Here is a 26436-nt window from a genome sequence, read left to right on the forward strand (position 1 = left end):
TCTCCCCTTATTTCCCCAAGCACAGAGTGTTCGCTTTATCCGGTGATGTAACAGATTGCTAAATAATAGACAAACCTGATACGAACTCTCCTACTTATCTCTGTGCTGTGGAAGAATGTGGAAGAATCTTGGTGCATTTTTCACTTGATTTTAACATCTTTACCACGAGCAATATGCCACTGCCCTCTGCTGGAAAAGTAAGAGCGGTCGTGCCAGGCAAGCGGGAAAGAAAACCAGAGTAGCATTTTGTAAATGCGTAATATTATTGCATTTACTGCACTTGGAACTGCAGCACTGCAAAATGCAGGATGACAGGGACAGCGGGATCCCTGTGCCCTTTGGGGAGAGCAGGATGCACTCCCCTACTACAGCCCTCTTCCGTTGCTTCAGTGAGCTCCCAGGACAGGAAAAGCCTGGCAGTGACAGGAAAAATCATACCAGAGTTATCAGCATTTGTGCTTTCTCATACACTTCAGAGAGGAGAACGGAATACTGCTGGGATTTTTGAGAACTCTTCTATCTAAAGCTGTATTTTGAGAACTCTTACGACAATAGTCTGGATGCAAAACACCCAGTCTTGGCTATTTTGTACATGCTAAAGTTCCAAGCTGGCATATATAAGGTAGGTCATTCAATACACCTCGAGAAAACCATGCCATTCACATAGCTGTCAGATGCCTTTTGTTACATATCACCACAATGTGCTCCCTTCGTAAGTACTAAATCTGAGCTTAATCTTAGACCAAGAGCAGCATTGGTTTCGAGCAAACAGATGTATCTGAGGCATGCCTATCTTTCCAGAAAAGGTTTCCATAAGATTTATTTAGCTATTTCTGGTTTGGTACTTGAACCTTATCAGACTGATTTCTCATCATGATGGGGCATTAGGTTCTTCCTAAACTCACAGATAGCATTGTTAGGTTAGTCTCCAAGCACGGAAAGAGTGGAGTTGCTGCCTTGAAGAACCATAGCAGATCTTCAGCTTAAAGCTGGAGGGTCAAAAACATTAGTTTTAATTGATAGTGCACAAATAGCCATAGCAGTGTGTTCCACCTACTCCAATGGTCTGCCTATATCACTGGTCAGGGTAACATCCTGTGGAAGGGTTGAGAACTCATGTAGAAAGTGTAAGAAGATGCAGCGCAGGCCTTGACAACTACCCTTTCCCTTTCAGTCTCTCTTTATTTCTCTTCTCCTTACCCTTCCCCTAGCACTGCAGCAAATGATTGTCCTGAGGATGGGAGTGCCAGGATGGGGTCAGGAGATCTGAAAATTAAATGGACTGAGTGACCAAAGACCAGCTAAGCAGTGAACGCAAAAGCCTCCTTAGCATAGAAGCAGCTGGAGCACTGGGCGTGAAATGGCTGTTCCACAACCTGGTTTGCATGATTGCTTTCCCTGACATTAACTTCTAAGCCCTCTGCCTAATTTGCTGACCCATATATAGTTTTAGGTCTTTATATATAGTAAGTGCATAACAACTTTTTTTATAATGGCTCCATGAATGACACACTGTTGCCCTGTAACTCAGTAGCTGTCCCTGTGGTTACATAGATGTGTCTGATTATAGATCAGGCTTTCAAAAGTAATAAAATGAAGTGGCATTTTATGTAACTTCAATGGGTTACAGTAGGAAGCTGTTAAAAGTAGAGGCTTAAAATAAAATTGTTCTTGATATTTTAAAAGTGATGAAATGAGGAGAAATATAAATCCACCCCCAAACACTGCAGATCACTCTTTACAAGTTTGGCATCTGCCAAGATCCTCCTTGGGGAAAAAAACCTGGCTCCTTCCCTCAGAGGGTCCGCCCACACTGTTCAAAGCATAAAGCTCAAGGGTAATGTTCACTGTCCACAGGCACATGGACAGATCATTCACAGGCACACTCATCATCCTCATTAACAAATGCCACTTATCACACGGGTTTTTTTGATTGCTTTCTAAAAAGTATTACTGCTGTCTTCATATTCTGTGCACTTTCTGTGATAAGACTGAAATATAGGGGAGCAGAGCTGATATAGCCAGTTCAGCCAGTTTCTGCGTTCTTTAAAGGTAAATATTTGAAGCTAGGCCATTACTGTGTTAAATTTAACGTTTATACATTAGTGTGCACTAATCAAGTGATTAGCTGACTATAATGTTTCAGCAGTGGTCAGTCAAAGTATGATTACAAGTAGAATCAAGTTACTGATAATGAGAGAATATAGTCAGCTGGAAAGAAACACATGAACAGAAATAACTCCAGAATTTTAGATTATTCATTTGTGTTACCTCTAGAAGATCATCCCAGCATATTGTCTGTTGCCTTGATTTTCCTTTCATTTCTATGACATGGCTGTTGCCATAAATAAATGAACTTGCATAACTTTCAGATCATTCACTGATGTGGCACTGAGTAAATCATGAAAGGAAAAATTATATTCTGCAAAATGCATTCCTCTGATGAGATGAAGTAAGTCTTGCACATTTATTTCCAACATTTTGGCTAGGCATATACCTGTCTCACATACTTAATAAACACAAGATTATTTTCCAGAATTCCACTGAATGATTTTTGCCATTAAACACAAAAAGGAAAATAAAAAAATTAAAAAAACCCAACCATTCACTATTAAAAGACTTTAATTACTTGGAACACTAACATCAAGAATGTTTACTTGAAAATATTTCTTTCCACTTTAGTTCATCTTCAAACCTGTTACACTATATTCCACTGACTAATATTACAAATTATACTGACATGTTTCCTCACACTTATAAAAGATAGAACTACAGTAAATTGTTTCACAAGGTGTTTGGAAAAAACATATAAGAAATTATTCTCTCCCTCTTCTTCTATGATGAAGCAGAAGCTCAGTTTTAACGTACAAGAACAGTCATTATAGAGCTAAATATATTTGACATATTTAACCTCACAAATAAATAAATATATACAGGGGAGGTTACAGCATGTCAACTACAAAGTGGAATATTACATTGTAGAACTGAGAGCATTCAAGAGCATCTAACTGACACAGTTTAAGATTACTACATGGTAGTAAAAAAAAAAAGGAGAAAAAATAATTCAGCAAAAATATAGGTAGCTATACATTAAACTAATAGGTTACAGCTCAGCTTCAGTCAGGATACGGTGTTTGCTTTTTATTTATATTTTACTAATCTGTTACATTTTATTGATTCCTCATTTTTCAGGAATGTCTGGTCATCCTTCACTTCTGAACACCTTAATCAGGTAGAAATCTCACAGTAAGCTGCATGTGAACACTATTATCTACAGTAGGTAAGCAAGTGGGATGATAAATATAAGTTCAGTAAATGCTTGTACATAATCTCTCCCTAAATCATTTCCCTTACTAAAGATGATCTGACAACACTCATCTCTGTTAATAATTAGATTTTAAGTTAATCAATCAGGTTGACTTTCATTCACACCACCATGTAAGTATTTGCAGTTATGAGACTGAGGTCATTATGGTCCATGTAGTGACTGCGGTCAGATGGACAGAATACCATCAGGGCATCCTCCTTCCACCAGGGATTTGCAGCCAAGGAAAATACACCATTTGTGCAGTCACAGCATTAAATGATCTCTGCACATGATCACAGCATTAAGTGATCTCATGCAAAGAGCAAAGAGAGGCACAAATCCACATCCCTAATCACTGAACATCCACCTGCTTGGCAACTGAAAAATCTCAGCACAACTTTCTGGTCCCTTCTGAATACTATAAATAAATACCTGGCTAAAATAATTTTGGTTAAAAAAAAAGAAAAGCCTTTTCAAAAATGAAAATTTCCATGAGGAAACATTCTCCTCTGAAAACAGTATTTAAAAACACCTTTGCTGTTTTGGCCTATTCCTTCAGCAACATGTGCAGTTACAATTGTTATAAAACTTGTCATGGGGCAAGACATGCTTTCTGGCAGTCATGGCCACATGCTAATGTGTCACACATTTATTAGAACAAGTTCTTTTATGTTCTTGTTCTCTGCACACAAACAACTCAATGTCGCTGTGCACACAGTATAGCTATGTGAAATTCCCCAATGTTGCCTAAATGCTGTTTAAACTCTGTGCCTCAACCTCAATCAAGTCAACCAACAGAGGGGCAGGAGAGGAATACTGATACTGATAACATTATGTGCCCAGAAAGATGTTATTTATTTATTACTGGTAAATGTATTCCAGGTTATTCTAATGTTGCAATGCCATCTGATGGAGGTGTCTATACATACAGCAATCTGAAGTACAGAAACTGACAAATGAACCCATGGGTTTACAAAGTATTCATCTTGCATTTAAATACTTACGTTTTAGCACCGTTCATTTTAAGACTGTGGTACACATTGTGGTTTCCTGTCATTTTACTGTGTGCATTATAAAAACGTGTGGAGAGAGTCCTACATACATATTTATACATCTACATATAGCTGCATGTCTTCTATTTTGTTTAGTGAAAAAGAATATTAAACATAGAATTGACTGGAGATGCCCTGTTTTATACATACCGATCAATAAACGTTGAAACATGACTTTGTGTAAACTTTGGATTTACCTGTGTACTTGTTGTGCACAGATGCAAATGATACATATGACTGTGTTTCCATATATATCAATGGGTTTAAAATCTGCAAAAGTTACTAATGACCTCCATGACTTTCTCAGCCAGCACATTTATGTAATACGTGTATTTCTTTGTACATGGATATAATATAGCCTGAATTTACAGCACATACTCTTTTGGCAAGCAAGATTTGCATGATTAGGTCTATTTAGTGAAAAATGGTTTAAAATAACCCTTTAACACTGGTGGTAGGGTTTTTCACTTATGAATAAAGAACAGACAGCACTAGACAGTAAAGAAGCAAGAATCTAACAAGTGTCATAGGGAAAAATACGTATTTTTCAACAGAAAAAGACCATCAGTAAACTGCTTTTCTGTACTGCATGTCACGTCTGTTATTTTCATCAGGAGTTAAGACTCGCTTCTGTCTGGACTATATAATTTAGAGATAGGCTTGTGGCTCTTCAGTTTTAAGAAATATTTACACAGGATTACAATTAGCTGTCCAGGCATCATGTTGGCTGGCGCGCATTTAAAAACAGCTCAATACCATAGTGGAAAAATTGACTTTTTCCACAACAGTAAAAAGGTAGAGAAATCAGTCCTTGAGTGGGAGCTGTTAACAGGAGAATATTATAAACTGGGAAAAAATAACTAAACAGGTCACATTTTATGACATCCAGTACTGGCAGTTCAAAAAAGACTTTCTGTCTTCCTTCAGTTTAAAAAATTCAGAAGCCCAGTTAGAACTTTGTGCTGTGACTGAATGTGTCGGACATGATGATATTTTTATAGAAGTTGTTGGAGTGAGGATTACAGTATCCCTTGACCTTGTCAATAACCTGGTGGACAGGGATAATTGAGGTCTGTTCTCCATCATCTTGGGCAAATTTTGAAGATGGCTTGTCAAGATAAACATTCTCTAGAAAGGGGAAAGAGCAACAACAAGAAGTTAGAGCTTCTTAAGTAAACTCATAGTTTAACAGGTCTAACAGTGTCATTCCCACATAGTTATGCCTTCATTTGCCACTACTGGCATTATCTAAATACATTAATTTACTGTTGATGCTTTGAATCTTACAAACTAAAAACATTTTGATGTTTTTAGCACTGGAATAGGGGTTACCTCCTTAACATCTGGTAAATCACATCTCCACACAATAAAGTAGGGGAAAATGACAATAAAAGGATTTAATTATTTCAGTAGCTGAGGTTTTAGGGTAGCACAGAAATAATGCACTCTGTGCAAAATATACCAGAAAATGACTTGCATCTTAAAGCAGACAGCCAGACTGAAACTGGCCTAAACTTTGACTTGCTGAGCATCCCTTTGTTTTTTCCATAATATAGAGGGTACTGAACAACAGTGGGGAGAAAAAGATGCAGAAAACTGGCACCCCCTCACATTTCAGGTGCTACCAGCCAAGGGTGGAGCTGAAGAGAAAGAGGAGCAAAGGCATTTCCCAGCCGGGCTGGCGAAGTGCTTCAGCGGCTAACAGTATTGCTGTTCAGAGAACGGTCAGTAGGTAGAGCTCATGTAGTGAGCAATGAGACGACAGAGCCTGTTATCTCATTTTCTCAAGTACAAAGTGCCAATGAGCTCTCTTATCTCTTCCACCGCAGTGAATAAAGCTGGAATTAATTTTCTTAACCCAGGCAAGTTTTGCACCATTGCAAGCCAACAGTAAGATGGAGTATCCTGTGAAGCAGTGTTTTCTACAAGTGACATTTTTGATGGCTGTTTACAAGACTAGTGAAATCACCCTCAAAAATTCCTTGCTAAAGGATAATTTAAGAATTTAGCCTATCACTTAAACTATGATTTCATACAAAAAAATCTTAGAGAAATAAATTAACTAAAAGTAAACGGAAAAGTAACCCACCCCTGCAGAAGTCATGATATCAAGCCATAAAAAGCATTGCAAAGGAGAAATGGATTGCAGAGTGAGAAATCAACACAATTTTACTTGTGACAAAAGAAACAGGCATGTTCAGGCATTATCAGGATGATTTTTTTTCAAAGCACGCAATAATATCTATGAATTGCAGCAAATAACTCCATGTCCAACAGCAACCTGCAGAGTACTGTGTGCCTTTCAGATGTATGCATTTACTAGCCAATGCTACTACATTTTGAAGTTTTTCTACATATTTAATCTTATTACAAAGTTAGTTCTCAGTCTTTAGGGAAAGTTTTTGAAATTCCTTGCAAATATGTACACTTTTTCTCACAAGGCATCATTACGTTAAATACCAGCTACTTCCTCATGAAAGTTGTATGCACAGGAATTACATAAGGCCTTTGAAACCACTGGGAGGCTCTTAAATTTTTTTTTAGCTCAATGGGCTTTGCACTTAAGTACAGGGTTAAAATCCTGTATCACTGAAGTAATTGGTAGTTGTACCACGAAATTATCCACAGAAATAATCTTAACTTTTAATTCACATAAGTGTCACATATGGTACTATCTACAAGTTTGTATCAGGCCCCTAGACAGCTGTCCCACAAGATGCTGAAGTGATTTTTTCCTTTACCCAGTGGGGTCCACTCAATATTCGTGTTCCAATCGGTGCATTCTGCAGTCAACCAGCAGTTCACAGCATGGCTTTCAGGCATATATAGTTTCTCATTCCGAGTTATTTTGGGTGTGACTAGATATGAAAAGCCATAGCTAGAAGACTAATTCCATAATGGCCATAGACCAAATAGAAATACAGTATCTTGAAATCCCTGTAATAACTTTAAAAAAATATGAAAATATTTTCTAGGACTCAATCAGATTGTTTTTGCTTTTTATTGTATTTTTTGTGTATGGGTATTTCAACTCAGTCTCTTTTCCACAGATTACTGTACACAGCATTAATGTCAGGACATGGTCTAGTTTCTAAAAAGGTATCTTCCAAATGCTTTATGCCCCATGCAGAGTGCAGACACCCAGACTCCGAAGCTCACTTATCCTTTGATTCAGCATCAATGGTGCAAGATGTAATATTGAGAAACAAGCAGCGCTTCTGATTAGAAAAGTACTTTGTGTCAATGAGGTCATCATGCAAGACACGTCCCTCCACCCTGCTGTTTGACCCATGCATTCAACAAAAGCAATTCTCATTTTACCTGTAACGCTCCACCACTGATGAGGAAAGGGCTTTAGAAGACATTATCTATACCACAAACACATGAACGCTTGTGTCAATTCCAGAGAGCACATTATAACCATATTAACAAGAGTTGCCAAGACATGTAGCTATTATATTATTTGTTTGCAATTTAGCTAAGACATCAAACAACTTTAGCTGTATTAAAAATCAGAATCTGAACGTTATTTTCTATTACTTTAACATGTGAGAAGAACGTCATCATATAAAAACCTAACCTTATCAAAAATTCCTTTGGATTATCACAAAAAAATGTGTATTTTCAGAGGTCAAAGCAAAATGTATTAGAATCTTAAAAGCAGAGAGAAAACTGTGGTATTCCCTTAACGTCCAACAAACCATCACATTACAGACTCTGATTACATTACCAACGGCAGTCCCTTTTACTTGTCTATGGGATTAAGCTCACCACTTTTGAAGAAAGCATGAGCTTCTTCCTAAATGCAAGTTTCTTTTAACCTACTCACTTTTTATCTGGAACTGTTTTATTGTTTTGCTTTAAGAATGCATTTCAAAAGCCCCAGCATTAAGTCTCTTTAATTGTCAGACTGATAGAAAGTCGAGTCCAGCAAAACATTCAAGCATATTTTTATCATTAATCCCAATACTAAGGGTCTAGATGTTTATCTGCCACAAGTGCAAATGGGAATTCTCTGTCTGCAGAAGAGAGGTTGCTCTGCAGTGGACAATGCTCTCCTCCTCTACTATTAAATTATGAGCAGCATTGTGATCAGTGACTATTATAGATGCTGTCTGTGGAAGACTGCTGACAGAAGTGTGCCTTCATAGGAGAGAGTACTGAAGACAGCTTGCTTAGGGCAGTTGTGTGTGTGGCCCATCAAACCTGAGGTGGCAGCACGGACAGGTACCCTGGTGAGGCAAGCCCCAGATGTGTACTCCAGCATGGCTGCAAACAGCAGCCCTGAAAGCAAGCTCAGGTACACTGGGGTATTTCTAAGACACTGGTCATTTTTACTGCATTCAAAGCAAATGTTCTTCATGTACAATCTCAATAATCAGGAAAGACATACACTCTTAAAACACTTGACGCATAGCCCCTCACGCTAATGGATGCACTGAATATCGGTTACTGAGAAAATAATAGTAAGATTCTTATTAAACAGTAACATACATTTTAAAAATACCAAACCTATACAAATGGATAAATTTTCTCACATTAACCTTTGAGTAGAAATCCCTATTTTGCCTTTAACATGAAACTACATATTCAGAGAGGCAAGAACTCACCTGTATGGCTGTTCCGTTTGCAATATGTATTTGTTGTAGATTTTGATTTGGATGTTAAGTAGGTTGAATTGGAGCCAATGGAACTAGAGGATAGGGATTTCCCAAGATTATCAGAACTCTTCTTTATAATATTGGTGGCTGTTTTGCTCCAATCTAAAAATGATTGAAAATTTTTACATAAATAATTACCATAGGCACTAAATGCCTAATTTATTCAATTGTGAACATTTCAAGTATCAGGTACATTTCCTAATGTTGCTTCTTACACACAGCCTGTCCTTTTCCTATTAGGTAGCCTCTTTTATGCTTAAGAAATACAAATCAAGACAAATATTTTATCTTAAATCATTGCTTTAGGGTATCGGTTACTATTTCTCTGATCTAGCTGTGGCAGTGCTGCAAGGCTTTAACTTGTTTGTTTCTTTGCCTTATCACAGCATGCCCTGAAGTATACTTCAACTGGATAGGTATGCAAATTCACATTTGGCTATGTTTCAGTATTCTGCCGGAAAACTATGTCAGGTTCGTGCACAATAAAACCAGCCGATGGGGTTGGACTGGTTAGTGCTAGGCATAATGGCCGCACATAACTATACCACTGAAGTACTCAAATCATACCCACAACAACAGCATAAAAATCTGGAAATAATGTGATCCGTGTCTTCCAGTTCAGGAGTTACAGCATGAACCACGTGGAAACTGAACAGATGAAACAATCTGGATGCCTGATCAGAAAGAATATGCTTTTCCTAATTTGTATTAACTCTTTAAAATCATGAATCAGATTTTCTTACTACAAAGTGAAAGCAGAAATACTTTATAGTGTACAATGACAATGCATTCCCTAACAAAACAGAGCAAGACAAAGCAGAAGTCGCCATGGCAAAAAGGTTACTTAAAAACTTGAAAACAAACCTTGGATGCCAAGAGAGAAAGGACACAAGGATATTTGGAGCACTGTTATTATCCAGGATATACCAGCTCACCTTACTAGGCAATGAGCTTATGCCACCTTACATCAACTGTAGATTTCAAGGCTGGTCATTGAGCAAGAACCATATGAGCAAAAAATCATATGGTTCCATCAGACAGTAAAACAAAACCCAGTTCCTAAACATAGGAGTCTAATGCCATCTGAGACTGCCAAAGGTACAAGAGACTATAAATGCAGTGTCCCAAGTGGTGTACTTTTAAGCGTCCAAACCAACTGCTCTCCTTGCTCTCTGAGAGTTGCAGATGAAGATGAGCTTCAATCCTGGAACCTCATTAGGCTTCTCCTAAAGGAATTTTCTATGGTTTTGGTCTCCCTGAATTATACGGTCAAGTGCAGAACAGTTTGAACAGGCAAAGATAAAAACAAAAGAAGTCAGAGTATTTCTATCTGCTTTTTAATAATTGCTCCTAGATCAACCTCACAGTCCACACAATTCATCGAACATGCTGTAATGTAGGAGACAAAGACTGGCTTTTGAATAACAGAGTTTGAATCTCTGGAACTTCTTTTTTTTTTTTTTTTTCCAGGTCCAAAAGGCTCTTTTGAAACCATGCTTATAGCACAAAATTCACCAGCTGCTTCAGTGGAAAACTGACAGAGAAGGCTTGAGCATTTTTATGAAGTGGTATATGAAAAGTCCCTTGGCAAGTGTTAGTACTGAAGTGAAATGACAGGCTGTGATTAATCTATATTTCCACATCTCTGGCTTACATTGAGTTATATTAAAAATAACATAGCAAGCTGTTCACTTTTATAGACTACTGGACTTTAATAGACTACTGCAGCACCTAAGGAGGGGAGCTATGAATTGCTTTTACCTGAATTGTCTGCCAGTCGGAATCTGCCACAGCAAAGATGTCTCCTCCATTGCTTCTGCACGTTTTCTTTCATTGCACAATGGAATACAAATATAAACAAACCTGTGACAAAAGCAAATAAACAGCAAATGAAGCATGTATTTATAAATAAACAGATTAATGAATGTCTGCTAAAACAAAGACTGAACTGTAAGTGAAGGAAAACAATTTTAAAGTTTTGTTATTGTCATCTCTGCCTCCTTTAGGAAGTATGGAAATTAATTAAAGTTTTTCCAACCTCTAACTGCCGTGTCAGTGTCTGGAGAGAAGAAGGGAAATCTAAAGAGAGAGAATAGGACCCCTTTTATTGACACTGTTGATTTAGATCCAGCTCAGTGTGGATCTTCTAATTATTTTTTTGGCTGGAAGGGAAATAATTAAAAGGTTTTGTCCTTGAACCAAATGAGTATTTTCACAGGACTGCTAGAGACAAATTGCAAAGTAAATACAGGCACTTATATTAGTAAGGAGATAATTTTATCTTCTCCTGTTCTGTATGTATAGAACTCTGGGCTGTATTCCTTTACAACCAGAAAGTCTTGTAATTGGCACTAAAGAATGCCCTGGAAAAGAGCACTTTGATTTATGTGCATCTCATGTATGTACTTGAAATGACTATGAAAATGGTAAGAATATGTTTACAAGTACTAATTAGGTGTCCAGATACTTCTTAAGAAAATTTCCTGGTTTGTGCATGCAATTGCAATAAATGTGTTTAAGAATGTTTTTGTAGTTTATTTTTTGCTTGCAATTGTATAATCTTTATTTTCAAGACAAAAGGTAAGCATCTACCATGCTATAAATGAGGTCTTAACTGGGCATATGATACAATTTCATCAGATATTTTGGAGCTAAATATAGAAGTTGGAAGTCTCATATGCTCCTGGCCCTTTCCAGGTAGTCACTAGTTGTGGAATCTTCCATCCTCTGTTTTGGCCTGTTCTTGTTTTACTCTTACTCTCTAGGAGAGAGCTAGCCTGAGGCTGAACACCTGATGGCAAAATGTCACTGCCAAATCCCTCATGATTATATCTTAAACATGGATAAATACTACTTAATGTGGGCAAATGTGGTTAAGTACCGTCCCTTAAAACAGTGCCTTTATGATCATCATGAATAGTTCTGTATACTAATGCCTACTATGTTTCAGCTGGTAGAGCACAATGGCAGGGTACAGCTTGGAAAAAAGTGCTCTGGAGTATAAAATTATCCTCTTTCCTCCAAAGCGTTAAAGTCTAATTTTGCATGAATGCATGTCATTGAACTGGACTTCTATTTGCTTACAGCCATCACGCCAGGCTCAGAGCACTGAGATCAGTTAACTTCAGGTAAAAGTTGTGACATGGAAAACTTTTTGCAGTTTTTCAAGAGCTGATAGGGAAAAAAAACCAAACCAAACCAAAGCAGCACAATTTAGGAAAGGCAAACATACCTTAACGCATCCCATACACAAGCTCTGCTGCACTACAGTTTTTCTGTTCAGTAAAACATTTCTTTGTGTGGTTTTAAGCACACAGTAATCCCAATTCAATCATTAGCAGCTCTTACAGGTTTAGAGATAAGCAGTTGTTTGTGGCCCAAATTACCTCTTCGTACTTCTGCACACCTACAAACTTACTAAATTGATGCTTAATTAAGTTGTAGTGAATGTCTGGACCATTCTGAATGGTTAAAAAAGAAAATGTGTATGCCTATAGTAATACAAAACAAATGTACTGCATTAGTACTTTACCTTTGCCCTGTCTGGACTTGGTCTCTAGATTTTTTTTTTTAATCTGTATTTCATTATTCATTAAGTTTACAATGTGCTTTAGTAGCACAGTTTTGGTTTTGCTTCCCAGAGCCAAATCAGACCTAGGCTTGGTTTGGACTTGAAGGTATTTGGCTTGCCCAGGCATACATATAAAATGAGCAGCCAAAAAAAGATGTTCCCATTTTTTTTTACTTTGAGCATCAAAGAGAGAAAAATCATTTCCTATGTAGATGAAATAGCAAAGTACACTAACACCAATAGTTGCTGCAATTTACTTTTTCACTGACAGTGCACAGAAAACTTGATGGAGGCTGCAGGTATAGCTTAAAATACTCATGCAGGTTTCAAAAACTTGAGAGGGAATAAACGTATTTACTGAGGTCTTCAAAAAAGCTCATTCTAATACTGATGAAAGACTTGTCAGACTTTGCCCATCTTTTTGGTGCTAAGAAATGCTTCCTGATACAAATCCTAATTTTTCCTTTGCTCCATTCCATCCCCTTACTGCTACATGTGCACTGCACCAGATATATGTGATTTTAAATATCCTCTTCCTTAGCTTTGCCTAGCTCTTTCTGACACAGCAGTAAGCATTTTGAGATATGGGATTGTTATCTTCCTGTGCTTTATATGACATTCCTGAGCATATACTGTGCCATCATTGCTACCAAAATCTGTGAAAAGCTCTTCACTCTTGCTTTTGCATTTACTCCTCAGCTTTTTCAGTTTCATCTCCTGGCTTAACTGCCTTCCAAATATTCATTTTCCATTGAACAGTGTTATTACCCCACAGAGACTTAAGCAGTGGTGGTCAACCTTGTGTACACTCTGCACATACAAGACTAATTGATTGCACTGGAAATTCTGGTTACAGAGAACTTGTTCAATTTGGTCCTTGGCATGCTTTTCAGAGTTTCAATCTTTTTTCATGTTCTTCGCATACTTCTAATCTCCTTAGGCCCTTCTAAATTTCTAACAGGGACACACTGCAGCAAATACTTTACTATGCTGCCAGGGGAGTATCAGAATCTGTTCTTTGGAAAACAAGTCTTTAGTAAGAACACCACATGCAAACAACTTTTGCCATTTTACCAAAGTATTTTTGGTTGAAACTGAACCATACCAAAACCTACAACATTATTCTCTTTCTGCAAATGCTCAATAAATCTTTTAGCACAGTAAATATACCTCAGCTGTAAGAGATATAATGTACACAGTGTCACAGTAAGTACTTTTTTTCATAAAGGGAAGATATTTTGCTGACCCTGAGAAAATGTGTTTCTTATCTCAGTATTTGTGTGGCATAACACATGCTCCTCCAATGACATTGAAGGACAATGCAAATTTCAGCTCTGAGCTGAAATTCTTTTAAATGTCACCTATACAATTCTGTAATTTATGGCTGTTTGATTACAATTTCCAGCATTTTCAAAAAGATGAACTATGTTGGAAAGGTAAATATCCAAAACTTCACTAAAGGCAACCAAAAAAAAGCTGACAACAGTCACTGGATTTTCCTTACAGAGCTAAAAGATATCCCATATCTTTGTGCTACTTATCCACATTGGAACAGGACTGAATTTTGTCTTATGAGCTTTTCATGCCTAAATAAAATAGTTATGAGCTTTACAGATTCCCTTCAGGAATAAATTAAGTAAAGAGGCTTCCTATATGTGTTATAATCAGTGAAAGAAAATGCTGAAGGTCATACAGCGTCTATCTCAGCACTGATCGCTGAAGACTGTCAGCTAGGAATAGCATTATTTATTATTCCGTGCATTTTATGGAAAAGACCTTGAAGTGCTAATTACTTTAACTAAGACATTCAAGCCATATGTAGTTGGTATTATTCCACATAAAGGGAAACTAATGACGGTTTAGCATCAAGGGAAAAACTAGAGTGCTTGGATCTGTGTTTCCTAGTCAAATCACTAAACGTAGTATGTCCCAGGACAGCAACAGTTCAAATATTATTTGATCGGCTTACCTTGCAGTGAATTGAAAATTGAGAAGAGGTACAGGAAAGGAAGAGTTAAGGGACCCCAGGCAAAAAAGGCAAAGCCCCATGTCATGCCCAAGAGGAAGGTCAGGCTGACCACGCTACGGAGGTTCCTCAGGATCTCTTCCTTCAGGCTTCGATTAGTTCTTTTCCCATTCCTCCCACAGATCTGCACCATCACCACAATAAACATGGCAACATTCATCAGAAACATGATTCCAAAGTATCCAGCACATGTCACATAAAAGACAACTTCATTCTTGATCCAGCAGCTGTAAAAAAATACAAAAATACGATCATTTTTAGGTAATGCAAACTATACTCCAACTATTTATATGCCTACAAGGAACATCCATCTATCTCTGATATCACCGATGCTGAGCTATACTTTAACATGAAACCTTTGTCTATTTTCTGTTTGTAAAGAGGATCAAGTTTAGTGACATTTTAAATGACCATAGCCCATCTTCATTAGGGACTGTAGTGATAGGACAAAGGGTAACGGGTTAAAACTTAAACAGGGGAAGTTTAGATTGGATATAAGGAGGAAGTCCTTTACTGTGAGGGTGGTGAGGCACTGGAATGGGTTGCCCGAGGAAGTTGTGAATGCTCCATCCCTGACAGTGTTCAGGGCCAGGTTAGACAGAGCCTTGGATGACATGGTTTAGTGTGAGGTGTCCCTGCCCATGGCAGGGGGGTTGGTCTTAAGGTCCTTTCCAGCCCTAACTATTCTATGATTCTATGATTCTATGTCAGAAGTCTGAGGGTTGTACTGCATTTTTGTTGAAGCTAAACAGAAAATCTGGCCTCAGATACAAGTTGTGGGGACTGCAATGCCATCGTGGAAAGCTTAGCCTCAGTATGTGTAGCTTCCACACTTTCACCTGTGTGAAGCATAGGATACTTTAGTAACAGAATGGGAAAACTTGGATTTTCAGTGTCAAAATCCCAAGTTTCTGTCACTTGAGTGAAAGGAGAACTCACATCTCTGCAGAATAAGCAGGATGGGTAGCCTTTTGAGGTAGCCATTTGGCAGCTGGCCGTGTGAGAGACCTAGCTTGCTCCTCTAATAGCAAACTGACAGAATATTTAGCATGAAACAATAATAAAAATACAAAATGACAGCTTTGCCAGGCAAGGAACTTTTCCAAAGCATCTGACCAATGCTGTTTTTTCATACTTTTCTTTCATACATTCAGTGCAATTTCTTTCATACTTTAAATGCTAAATGGTATGAGATTAAAAGAAATACTCACAAGTTGTCTCCTCCTTGTCCATTAGCATCTTTGCCATATAACTGTTTGCCATATACATGACTTGCATTTGTATTAGCACTTGCAAAAACAATTGCTATCACCAGAGCTGGCAAACCTGTAACACAAGAAAACTAGCAGCTTGCTTTCAAATCACCTAAAACTTCAAAATCACCATGCAAAGCCAAATTACTGATGTCTCCACCCTTATTAATACAGACTATCCTGAGGTGGTTCTGTCAGAAAACTGCACAGAGAAGTAGAAGGAAACAATTTTTTAAACAATAGTTCAAATAGTAATCAAAGAAATTAATGGGTATTAACTGAATAAGCCTCATAACATCCTGTAAGTATGCAATATGGAAACTAAAGTAAAATAATCTCCCTTAGTTACCAAATTTGAAATTGCATGCAGGCTCTTATAGCGAGAAGAAGGTTAACAAACTATTACAAAAATGAGATCTAATGGAGGGATGATATTGGGAGTTTTTGGGGGGACCTTTTTTCATTGATGCTAGTGTCACTTTATTACTCTGGAGAATTGGGGAATGTGAACTTGAACCTGTAGTTTCTCCACTGCTTCTCGCAGCTGTAAATGTGTGTTAAGTGTATGCATTATTTCTTAATAATTAGGTAAAGGGAATATTTTTGTAAAATCGACAGCTATACAGAAGAGAACTCTGTGCAGAGTGGTACAGCTCACACAAAAGAAACCTACATTTCCTGACATGCCTTATTTACATGTCTTATCCTTGCTATGACAAAACAGATTCAAAGGGGAAGAGGTTAATTTGCTTTTCCGACCACTCAGTCCTTGTCCTCTGCTGAGGCTGCCAAAGAGGATGCTAGTTGCCAATGGAAAGACATCAATTATCAGCTGGACTGAGGTCAATGCTCTAGCCATGAGGTTAATGGTTTTGTATTGTGTTGTATTATTTCAAACACAATATGTGCATTCAAGCAGAGGGCACAGATTCCTGATACAGAAAAAAAAAAAAAGAAGAATAAAAGCCTTGCTGCCTGAGCCTTGCAGTTATTTTTTAATATTATATTTTCCATTTCAGTCCTGCTGTGTACACTGCTTAGGGCAGGCAGGCTCTCTCTGTGGTTTAAACACTGTGCTGAAGCTCAGGAAGTTTTGTTTTGCTTCTGATTCTGCCATAGTCTTGTACTTGTTGGGAAGAAACTTTAAGTTGGGTTGAAAGCTTTTTGAAAGTCAATGCGAAGATCCCCATAGGCTTTGTAGTAACTGCAAAAGTTTCTGAATTCATTGTGTGCCACGGTTCTCCGTATTTGATATGACACTAATATTTCCCCTCTCCCATTCTGGCCTCCCTGGAAAGTCTGTTTGGTCTCCACACTCCTCCTTGGGCTGTGAGCTGCTCTGGACACGGGGTTCCAGTTATGGTGCATTTGCACAGAATTAATACAGAGTAATTCCGCAACAGAGTGGGTTTACTGCACTCAGGTACCACCGTGTGGAAAATGTCACACAAATTTTGATTCTGCTCTGCATTTGTGATAGACAGTTTTTATATAGCATAATTTCAAAATCTATGCTATGTAAATATTGACGCTACTGAACTCACCCCAGCCAATGATGCAAAACTTCAGTATGTATCGCCGTATATAGGTGTTAAACACTTTCACCAGAGCAATGTACATGTGAACAGCTTCCAGTCCCATCCATGTAAAGGTGGCCAGAAGAAAAAAGTGCAAAAGTGCAGCTACAGCTATGCAGAGGCCATCTATGTCAAAGGATGCAATCCAGCCATCAAGTAAGAAGATCAGGTTAAGAAAGAGCAGGGCTGTGCTCAAGTTCATCAGGATCTTGGATGGGTAATCTCTTCGCAACTTCCTAATGAGAGAAATACAGGCGCATATGATTAATTGGCTTCAATCACCCAAGCTACTTACTGGGATTTGCTGCTATCTGTAAGCTTTTATGGCAATAAAGCATAGTGATGTGTACTTCTGTGTGATATCTCTGCAGGCTTCTGCTGTATGTGATGTGGGAAAACTACTACTTCTTTGGGTGCTTAATAAGCTAATTAACTACTACAATATTTTAGCAACCTATTATTAAACCCCCTTCAAATTAAATATAACACAATGTGTTTTGTACTTTAAATGAAAACTGAATTAGAAGAACACTTTCAAAATACAGCTGATCAGAAGCTCATCTGGTAATTTTCCATGCAAATATTTGCTTAATTTTTGGCATATATAGTTCAGTGCATAATCTTTCCTGTTTGTTTGGGTTTTTTTGTTTGTTTGTTTGCTTGCTTAATAGCATTTTAGGAATATTGAAGATCAAGTCAGTTTTTGTTTTTAACTAATACACATTGAAATGTATGAACTGATGGCCAAGCCAACAACTTCTGCCATGTTGGAACAGAATGCTATACCATAGGTAATGCCATAGGAATGCAATCATTGGAGATACTCAGAACTCAGAAACTCCTTTTCTTCCCCTAGCAAACTATCATTCTTTAGGAGCTACTCTGTCCTGTTTTGTTACAGGCAGAATGGTTCCTTTGTGTTGACATGACTTCATTTTCTCTTTTTACTATTCACAGTACTGTACCACTTCACAACTTTTGTATTCCCTTGAGTCACTTTCACATTTCAGCAGGACTGCTATTGAAATTGTTGTAACATTTCACAATTTATATTAATTTTATTTCTCTTTCCACTTCTTCCTGAAGGGCTACATGTAATGTAAATGTAAATGCAGCTGGAAATTTCTCTCTTTATACTTAGGACTTGTTATACTCACACAGGTAAGATTTGTTTTATTTTTATTAAAAGCCTGGTGGAGGATTTTAAAATAATACATATCTGTTTAGACTCTAGAAGATTCTGTACTCCCAAAAGTGAAATTTTTGAGATGCACTAACGTAAAGTTAAGTCTCCTTAAAAAAAAAAAAATCACAACATTGTGACCATGATTTTGGAGGCTTTTTTTAAATTTTATATATATATATATATATATATATATATAAAAATTTCCTTTCCTAGACAAATAAACCACACTAACCATACAACTAATTTATTTTACTCATCACATTCAGATACCTCCTTTGTGATCTTTTTCACAGAACTAATACTTACTCAAATGCAATATATGTTAGAAGAGTTGCAGCTGAAAATATAGCAGATATCCCACAGCCTATGTAAGTGATAAAGGTGAGGACCTTGGTATTCTGTGGGTCTATTTGTGTAACGGTTCTCTGAAGATCCTATGTGAGAGAGAAGGAAGAGGTATCAGTCACAGCAAACACTTTTGCCATGTGCACAACACTCTTGGTAATTAGTCAAGTAAAATTCCAAAGCACTTTGGCAATATTACTGTAACCCTGACATGAGGGTTCATGTTTACTGAGTATACTTAGTCTATAGTTGTTACACGTCTCACTTCCTTCCCATAGCTCTTCAAAACATTGTGTGTTAAGTATTATAACTGCTGGGATCAGCAGACAGAGTCTGATACTGACCCTTATAATTCAGTACCAGGAACTGAAATGTCCTTCTCTGGGAAAATTTTCAAAATTTTTAGTTCCATTGCTTTTTCAAAATTTTTAGTTCCACTGCTTACAAGCAACACTCTTTAAGAAGATGCAAGATTTAAGAGAATGTAATTTAAAAGCATTCATACTAAAATGTGCAACATTCTGGGAAGTTTCTGACATCACTTCTCATTATTAAAAGTTCCTGATCATCTATGGGTGAAACCAAGGGCAAGATACTCCTTTTTGGTTTTATGGTCTGTTTTGACATGCAAACTATAGTCATAAATAGAATTGGTCAGAAAAAAAGTGACAAAGACAACATTAAAAAAAAATTGGAAATGAAGCAGGAACATCCTGAGGATTTTTTTTTTCCAGTTTTCTGTCCAGCTGTAATTGTCACATAGTACTGTCTGAGCATAAATGGCAGTGTTATTTCCTTTTTTTAAGGACAAAAAAAATGAGAATGTTTGGATCTATATCACTGTGGAGTAAATGTAAGCAAATACTAACACATAATGGTGTCCATTTTACAGTAGCTGTCCCTAGGAAAATTATCTAGCAAAAAGAATGAAATGCTCCAAAGATTGCATTCTTTATAGGAAAAGGAAGAAGCAGGTTTCTTACACCTTGTCCCAACCTTATATGACAGTTTGTATATATAAGAAGAATGTTATTTGAAAACAATTTAATATCTAAATTAAAGTCAGAAAAGATTATTAAAATGGAAAAGCAATTAGAAGGGTCAAAACTATGTAAAAATCTACTGGAACACAGCCCAGATTCAGAGAACTTCTGCCTTATTTCAAAGTGCCACAAAAGCATTCGGAGAAGAGAAGGGACTCATTGACTATACCCTACAGAAAGCTCTTTTTTTCTGTGTTTGAGGATGAAAAGTGAAACAAGACTACAATTTAGCCTGCAAAAAGACAAAAAGCATGTGGCTTTTTCATATGTACATCTGAGCCTGACATGAAGAGAGTAGCTCTGTTAAGAAGGATCTGGAAAGCCAAAGCTGAAAAAATTGGTGCACGGGGCTCCCTTGTTCAGTTAAGTCAAGTCCTATGTGTCACTGAAACAAGTTAAATTAAACCCCAAAAACTTCCAGTAGGAGCACTGTTGTGATCAAGAGCAGATATCTTTTATGTAGGTATGCTTTAGAGGCCAAAGAATGTTCATTTTAGATGGAAAGAAATGTTCCAGCCCACTACTGAGCATAAAAAAAATCTCCACATGTTAATACAAGGTAACAGTATTCCATCTTTTAAATGTTGAGATTTTCTTCCTCTCAAAAAGACTTCATGTGCAAATTGCTGGAGACACTTGAATGAAGTGCCAGAAGAATTATGATACTGTGGTTAAAGTGCTCTGTACGTTTCCCTTTTTCATCTCCCTGATAGGCTATGCCCTACCTATCCCAGCCACCCTGTCTGGAGACTTTGCTTAAGGCTCTGAAAGAGTATGAGTTACACATATTATATGAGCTCTCAGTGAGCAGTCTTTTTCCAGGAAAAGGCTTGTACTGCAAGGCATCCCCAAAGCTGATTAAAGCCGTTTATAAGAAAACAGCAAGTAGAGGTGTACACATTTCAGGAAAGAAGGTACTGATCTATACTTTTTGGCAGTAGATAAATATAAATATTGTCAGATTTGCAACCTAAATTTGTGAGGGATGATTTAGTCTCTTGAATCTCAGGATGAAAGGGAATTATTGTGCTCCCTTGACTTTTCATCTTCCTTAGCCATTTTACTGACGCTAGGACATTTTTTCCCCATGACTCTTTTCCCTGACAATGTGAGTCTCTCTTTTATTGTTCTGAAAACAGCACCTGAACTTTTTCTCCTACTTTTTTTCTTTTCTGCAAACAACTTTCCCACTTCCCTGATCTTGACATTTCAAATCTACCTAGACTTCGTTCACTTCCCTCTTGCTACGCCCTCTTGTTACATGTGACAGCTGCATGTCATTTTTGTCAGATTATATTGTTAAGAGAAACCCTTATGACTCATTAAGGTAATTTTTTTCTGTTTCACTAGTGGAAGTGTTAGTATTGGGCCTTGACTTTACAGTCTATGACTTTCTTTTTCACTGAGCCTTGTCCCAGCTTTGAAGGATGGTATAATATGCTCTCTGTATTTTGGTATTGCTCAGAAGTCTCAACACCAGGTCTTTTGTGGCACAGTACTTTTAAAATATAGAATACTCTTATGGGCACAATTTTTTATTTTTAAATATTTAGCCACTTGTAAAGAACTCAATAATAATCATAACAATAAAACAGCAACAACAACATACTTTCATTGCTAACTTTATTCATTACCTCATTCCTGAGTCCTTATCACTAGCTATTTTGTTATGAAAAAATAACTTTATGACAATAATGGGGAAAATGATGATAAGAAAAATATGAGTGTTCTTGACCCAAGACAAAAACTGCATTGCAGTTCCTAGAAAAGGTAACTTAGTGAACAGTGAGTTTGCCTACCATTAGGACCCCAAAGTGTGTGAGGTGATTGCATAAGCAAACCGTCTCATTTTCATTGGATTCTGTGTCCACCTGGCAGCCCTCAGGGCTCCAGCCACCACTTCCACCTGTGGAAATCAAAGAGGAGAAACTGTACTTTCCCACAAACTCATGTCATTCTCTCTTCTAATACATTTCTCATTTCATCTTGTGCAAATGCTTTCTCAAATTGTATAAGTGAACATAAAAAACAATTAGGAGAGAAGCAAGTGTCAGATTTCCTAGTTTCTGCAGAGAATCACACCAGATGAGTGTCCCAGTAACGGACAACTGAGCTGAAGCAATAGACCAAGATCTAAAAAAGTAGGAAGCTTTTTTGAGCTGATGAATGACTTTGTGGATCACTCATTAAAACACAGCTTAGTTTTACCCAACAGGTTTTATAACTCCTTTTTAACACACTGACATAATGTCTGCACCTACCTCCCTCTACTTATATATCCCCAGGCACATGAAAGCATTTATTGCCTGGAGCAGAGGGTCCCACCCTTCCTCTCTGGAGCATGTAATGCACAAGGTCAGCGTGGATAATCCCAATGATCCTTTGTGGCCTTCAGAAAAAACATGAAGTAAACAATCCCCTACCCACCTCACCTGAAAAGGCCATTATGATAAATAAATAGAAATATTATCTTTTTAAAAATAGAAAGGTAAAAAGTAAAATTTGTATTTCTAGTTACTTCTTCTTTCATTTTTCTCCTGCTAAAACATGAACTAATTTTGTGAAATAGTTCGTATTCTCTGAACTCTTAGGACATTTTTGCACAGCTCCAGGCAAAATCAGCAAATTACCTGACTGGCCCTATAACTTTACCCCAAATTCAAGACAGAATCTCTCAAAAGACTGCGATGATGTTCCAAAACCACTTAAAAGTCTCCCCCATTCAAGCAGCTACTAGAAAAACTTTTCTCCCTGTGTGTTTCTCCTTCTTAAGTTTAGTTTCCAAAATAGATTATTCTTACCCATCCCACCCAGCCCCCCCTCATTTTTATCCTTCTGCATTCTCTTCAGTTCTTCTGTTGAATTTCACGATTTCAAGGACAAGTTTGGATGGTAAATTTTATTTCTTGCAACACTAAATCTCTCCCCTGGGAATCCTCCTGGTAAGGACAGTTATTTCTTTGCTTTATTTGTTTCACTGTAAGGAAGAGAAATATCTCAGTAGTGATCTTCTAAAGTAGAAGGATCTGGAAATTCATCCCAGAGAATGACTTTGTCTTTGCAAAGAATGAAGAACCTGAGTGTAACATCACACATGGGTTAGACAGTAGCAATGAAGAATGGGCTAAAATGCTGTCTTGTTAATGTCTCCATATGAGACCTCATCATGCTGGACTGCCATCTGTTTACAAGGTGGATGAGGTTTGTGTAATGCAGTTCCTAACCTTCTATGGAAGAAAAACGAGCTTAAGATTTGTAACAGGCACAATCTCAGAATTAAATAACACAACATATAAAAAACGATCAATTAAAAATATGGCTAAGAACCATTCATTTGTCTGTGTAGCATTACTTTTTTAATTAACAGATACAGACAGATCAGTGAGAAACTGCTATCAGATACAGAAAAGTAGAAAAAATTAATTTACAAATTTAAAATGCTAAACAAATTAACATTAAAAATTTTCTAAAAGTAAAGTATATTTAACCTCTGTTGTTGCAAGCAACTGTACTAACCAGAAGAAAAAATACAATCTAAAGATTTCATTGAATTCTGCAAGGACTGATTAAGAAGCAAAATGGCCAAGTCTGTGTCCAATTTTAAAACTTAGACACTTTTATTCCCCACATAAAAGAAAATACAGTAATTTTAAACTTACCATTTTTGTTCATATCCCAGAAGACGCAGGTAGGCTTAGGATCTTCCTAAGAACATATGCAAAATTAGGCTTTGTATACCTCTTCAGACAAGTCTTATCAACATATACATTTACAGCAGAAGTTTTACTACATATCTTTTCATTAAATGAGCAGAAGACTAAATATCATTCGGATTCTTGAAATTTTGTCTACTGGCAATTTAAAAAGTACTCTGCTAGAAAGACACAGCTGCCTAGATTATAAAATCTAGAGCACTGTTCCTTTGAACTGCTCCTTTTCCACATCCTCAGAATAATGACGTTTTATTTTCTCACTACAGTTATCCATGAATATGATGTCTTTACAGACTCTAAATACTTTTTACTGTTCACTTCCTTAGGACTTTTAAGTGAATCCTCTATGTAACTGGCCTAGAAAACGTGCAAAAGCCTGCTGAATTTAAGGGAAGGTTGTTTTGCCTGACAAAATATTAAATTATAATGAAACATAAGATTAATCCAAGTTAATCAAACTGTGAAAATTACAAAACAGGCTCTCACTATATAAACAGTTTTCTTAGGTACTGCATTTTAACATTTTAACATTCTGTCTTAACTTCTACAGTGCTGTCTCTTTTGGAGTAGCTATTGACAACATGCAGAACAGAGTCAAGCTCACATATTTTTTAACTGAAACAGCATGTAGCCAAAGGTTACATTTGGTCTGTATTTCCCTAAATTAATTGTAGTCATCTTTTAACAACATGATTCTGTCCATTCTTCCTTTGATGAAAACCACATGACAACAAAATAACATGGGGAACTATTAACAAAGCAATTCACGCTTGATCAAACAATTTAAGTCATTCTAAAGCTGAGGTGTAATAAATCATATCCCTGGTCACTGGTTGTGAATTTGGTCATGAACAGAGGTGCTGCCTACAGTTAATGGCACAGAAATTGCCTCTGAGTGGCAAAAAATCCATCCAAATGAATCAGGCTATATGCTTTGCCTATACATAATCTGCATTCTTTTCCGCTGAATGGTGAGTCTTGTTTTACCTGAATTTTGGTATGCTTAATTGTAACCTTCACGTAATCCTGAAGATCCTGAATGGTTATGTTTCCAATACTGCATGCCACCACAAAACTGGTCAAATCAGCAGGATTTTCTGCATCCTTTGAAAGATTCAGAAAAATATAATAAAAGCTTACATAGCAGGTAACATAAAAGCCAGAGTACACAATTTCATTTTTACAGAGTGATAGAGTAAGTAAGTTGTCAGCATTTCTGCACTTTTGATCATGCAATATAAGAACATTATGCTATTCAATCAAATTATGGGTTTCCCTCACGGAAGTTTCCCTATTTTCCATATAGCCATAAACACATATAGGCACAATTATTCTGGAGAGGTTAGAAGGCTTAAATTCTCCTTTTAATCATTATGCCTGATGCCAAAAAAATTATGACTCAAACAATGCAGCAGATAACAACCCATGATATGATTAGCTCATTTCCTTAAACAATAATGAACTAGCTTTCTTATCTTATTGTCAACACTATCCTTTTTAGTAGATGCAAAGTTTTTGAAGCATAAAATATTTTCTGTGTATTGTTGCTAAATCATCCTCCATCTTAGAATGAATAAGAAGTAGTAAACAAATTCAAAACAATGTTATAGACTGTAGGAGAGAGTAATATCTAGAATGTCTTATTTGATGGGATTTTAAATAAAAGGCTGATGCTGTCAATAAGCAGTACCATTTCTAACCTGCAGTGAAAAAGTACCAGGTTCAGAATTTTCCAAAAGATAAGTTTTCCTTGAAAACTGATGTTTTACTAATATGGAAGTGCTTTGGAAATCCTATATTCTTCTGATGACCTTCCACTGAAACCTCATAATTACATGCCTGGTTGGCCTCATGGGAAGGTGAGAAGCTTGGTTACTGCCTGTGGCAGATCTTAGGTCAAATAATCTATTGCCACTCACTTTACCTCCAAAAATCTGGGCGGCCAAACTCCTAAACCCCTGATTCCTTCAGTCCAGGGGTTTTGTTAGCCTCACAAGATGTCAGATACCAGTACTGGGCTCATGACACCCCACCAGTCATGAGACACAGAATAGCTTCAGTTATTAAGTGCACACTATCCTGAGAAGAATATTTTCTTTCTTAAGAACCATATCCAAGAGTTTTTAAACACAGTATTTCAGATTATACTGAAGCTTTGAAACATAATTTCCTAAAAACTGAAAAATTGCAAAGAAATGAAAATGCAGTTTTCTGGATAGTTCTTTAGCATTTAAAAAAGAGAAAATCTCTTGGCTACCACCTAAATTTCAATATTAGTCAATTCTATGGAAGCCTTTGCACAGATTTTGATGGTTTTTTATGTATTCTATCTCCTGCAGATAAAAAGCAGAAATTAGTATCGATTGGTCTCTTTATAATATATGCTTACTTGTCCTTATAAAGGAATAGAAATAAGGTTTACATTAAAGTAGAATACAGGTAACTGATTATTTAGCTATAAGGCTGTGCTCAGCTAAATTAGGGGTAAGCTTTCAGCTAGCAAAATACATAGAGGTACAAAGTAAAGCAATGCTGAGGCTAGTTTCAATGACATAAACCTGGTCTAGTTTAAGCAATCAAAACAATTCACGTATTTATCATATTCGTACATTATTTTCATGGCCTCAGAACTCATGAGGATGACCCTTTCAAATAACTTTACACATGCAAAAAAGAAGATGTCTAGAAATGAAGTAGCCATT

At 37.0% G+C, this 26436-nt stretch overlaps 1 protein-coding gene across 6 annotated transcripts in view; it reads right to left on the reverse strand.

The window, feature by feature from the left end:
• Positions 1-4138: 4138 nt before the first annotated feature.
• Positions 4139-26436, reverse strand: part of ADGRG6 (adhesion G protein-coupled receptor G6) — a 106664-nt gene continuing 84366 nt past the window's right edge. For 5 of the 6 annotated variants that reach the window (XM_061471675.1, XM_061471673.1, XM_061471672.1 and 2 more), the window contains 10 exons: positions 24722-24838; positions 23681-23726; positions 21821-21927; positions 18940-19067; positions 17415-17683; positions 15829-15943; positions 14561-14844; positions 10782-10883; positions 8970-9122; positions 4139-5487 (listed from right to left, as the gene is read on the reverse strand). In XM_061471675.1, the coding sequence (XP_061327659.1) occupies positions 5309-5487; positions 8970-9122; positions 10782-10883; positions 14561-14844; positions 15829-15943; positions 17415-17683; positions 18940-19067; positions 21821-21927; positions 23681-23726; positions 24722-24838 (1500 nt within the window). In that variant the 3' untranslated portion in view covers positions 4139-5308. Of the gene's footprint in view, positions 5488-7680; positions 7728-8969; positions 9123-10781; positions 10884-14560; positions 14845-15828; positions 15944-17414; positions 17684-18939; positions 19068-21820; positions 21928-23680; positions 23727-24721; positions 24839-26436 lie in introns of all 6 variants that reach the window. The other variant, XM_061471674.1, reaches the window with a different exon arrangement.

This window comes from Pezoporus flaviventris, unplaced genomic scaffold (genome assembly GCF_033815535.1).
Source record: "Pezoporus flaviventris isolate CSIRO_AGI_PZ_B2104156 unplaced genomic scaffold, CSIRO_AGI_Pfla_v1 ptg000066l, whole genome shotgun sequence".
NCBI classification, from domain to species: Eukaryota; Metazoa; Chordata; class Aves; order Psittaciformes; family Psittacidae; genus Pezoporus; species Pezoporus flaviventris.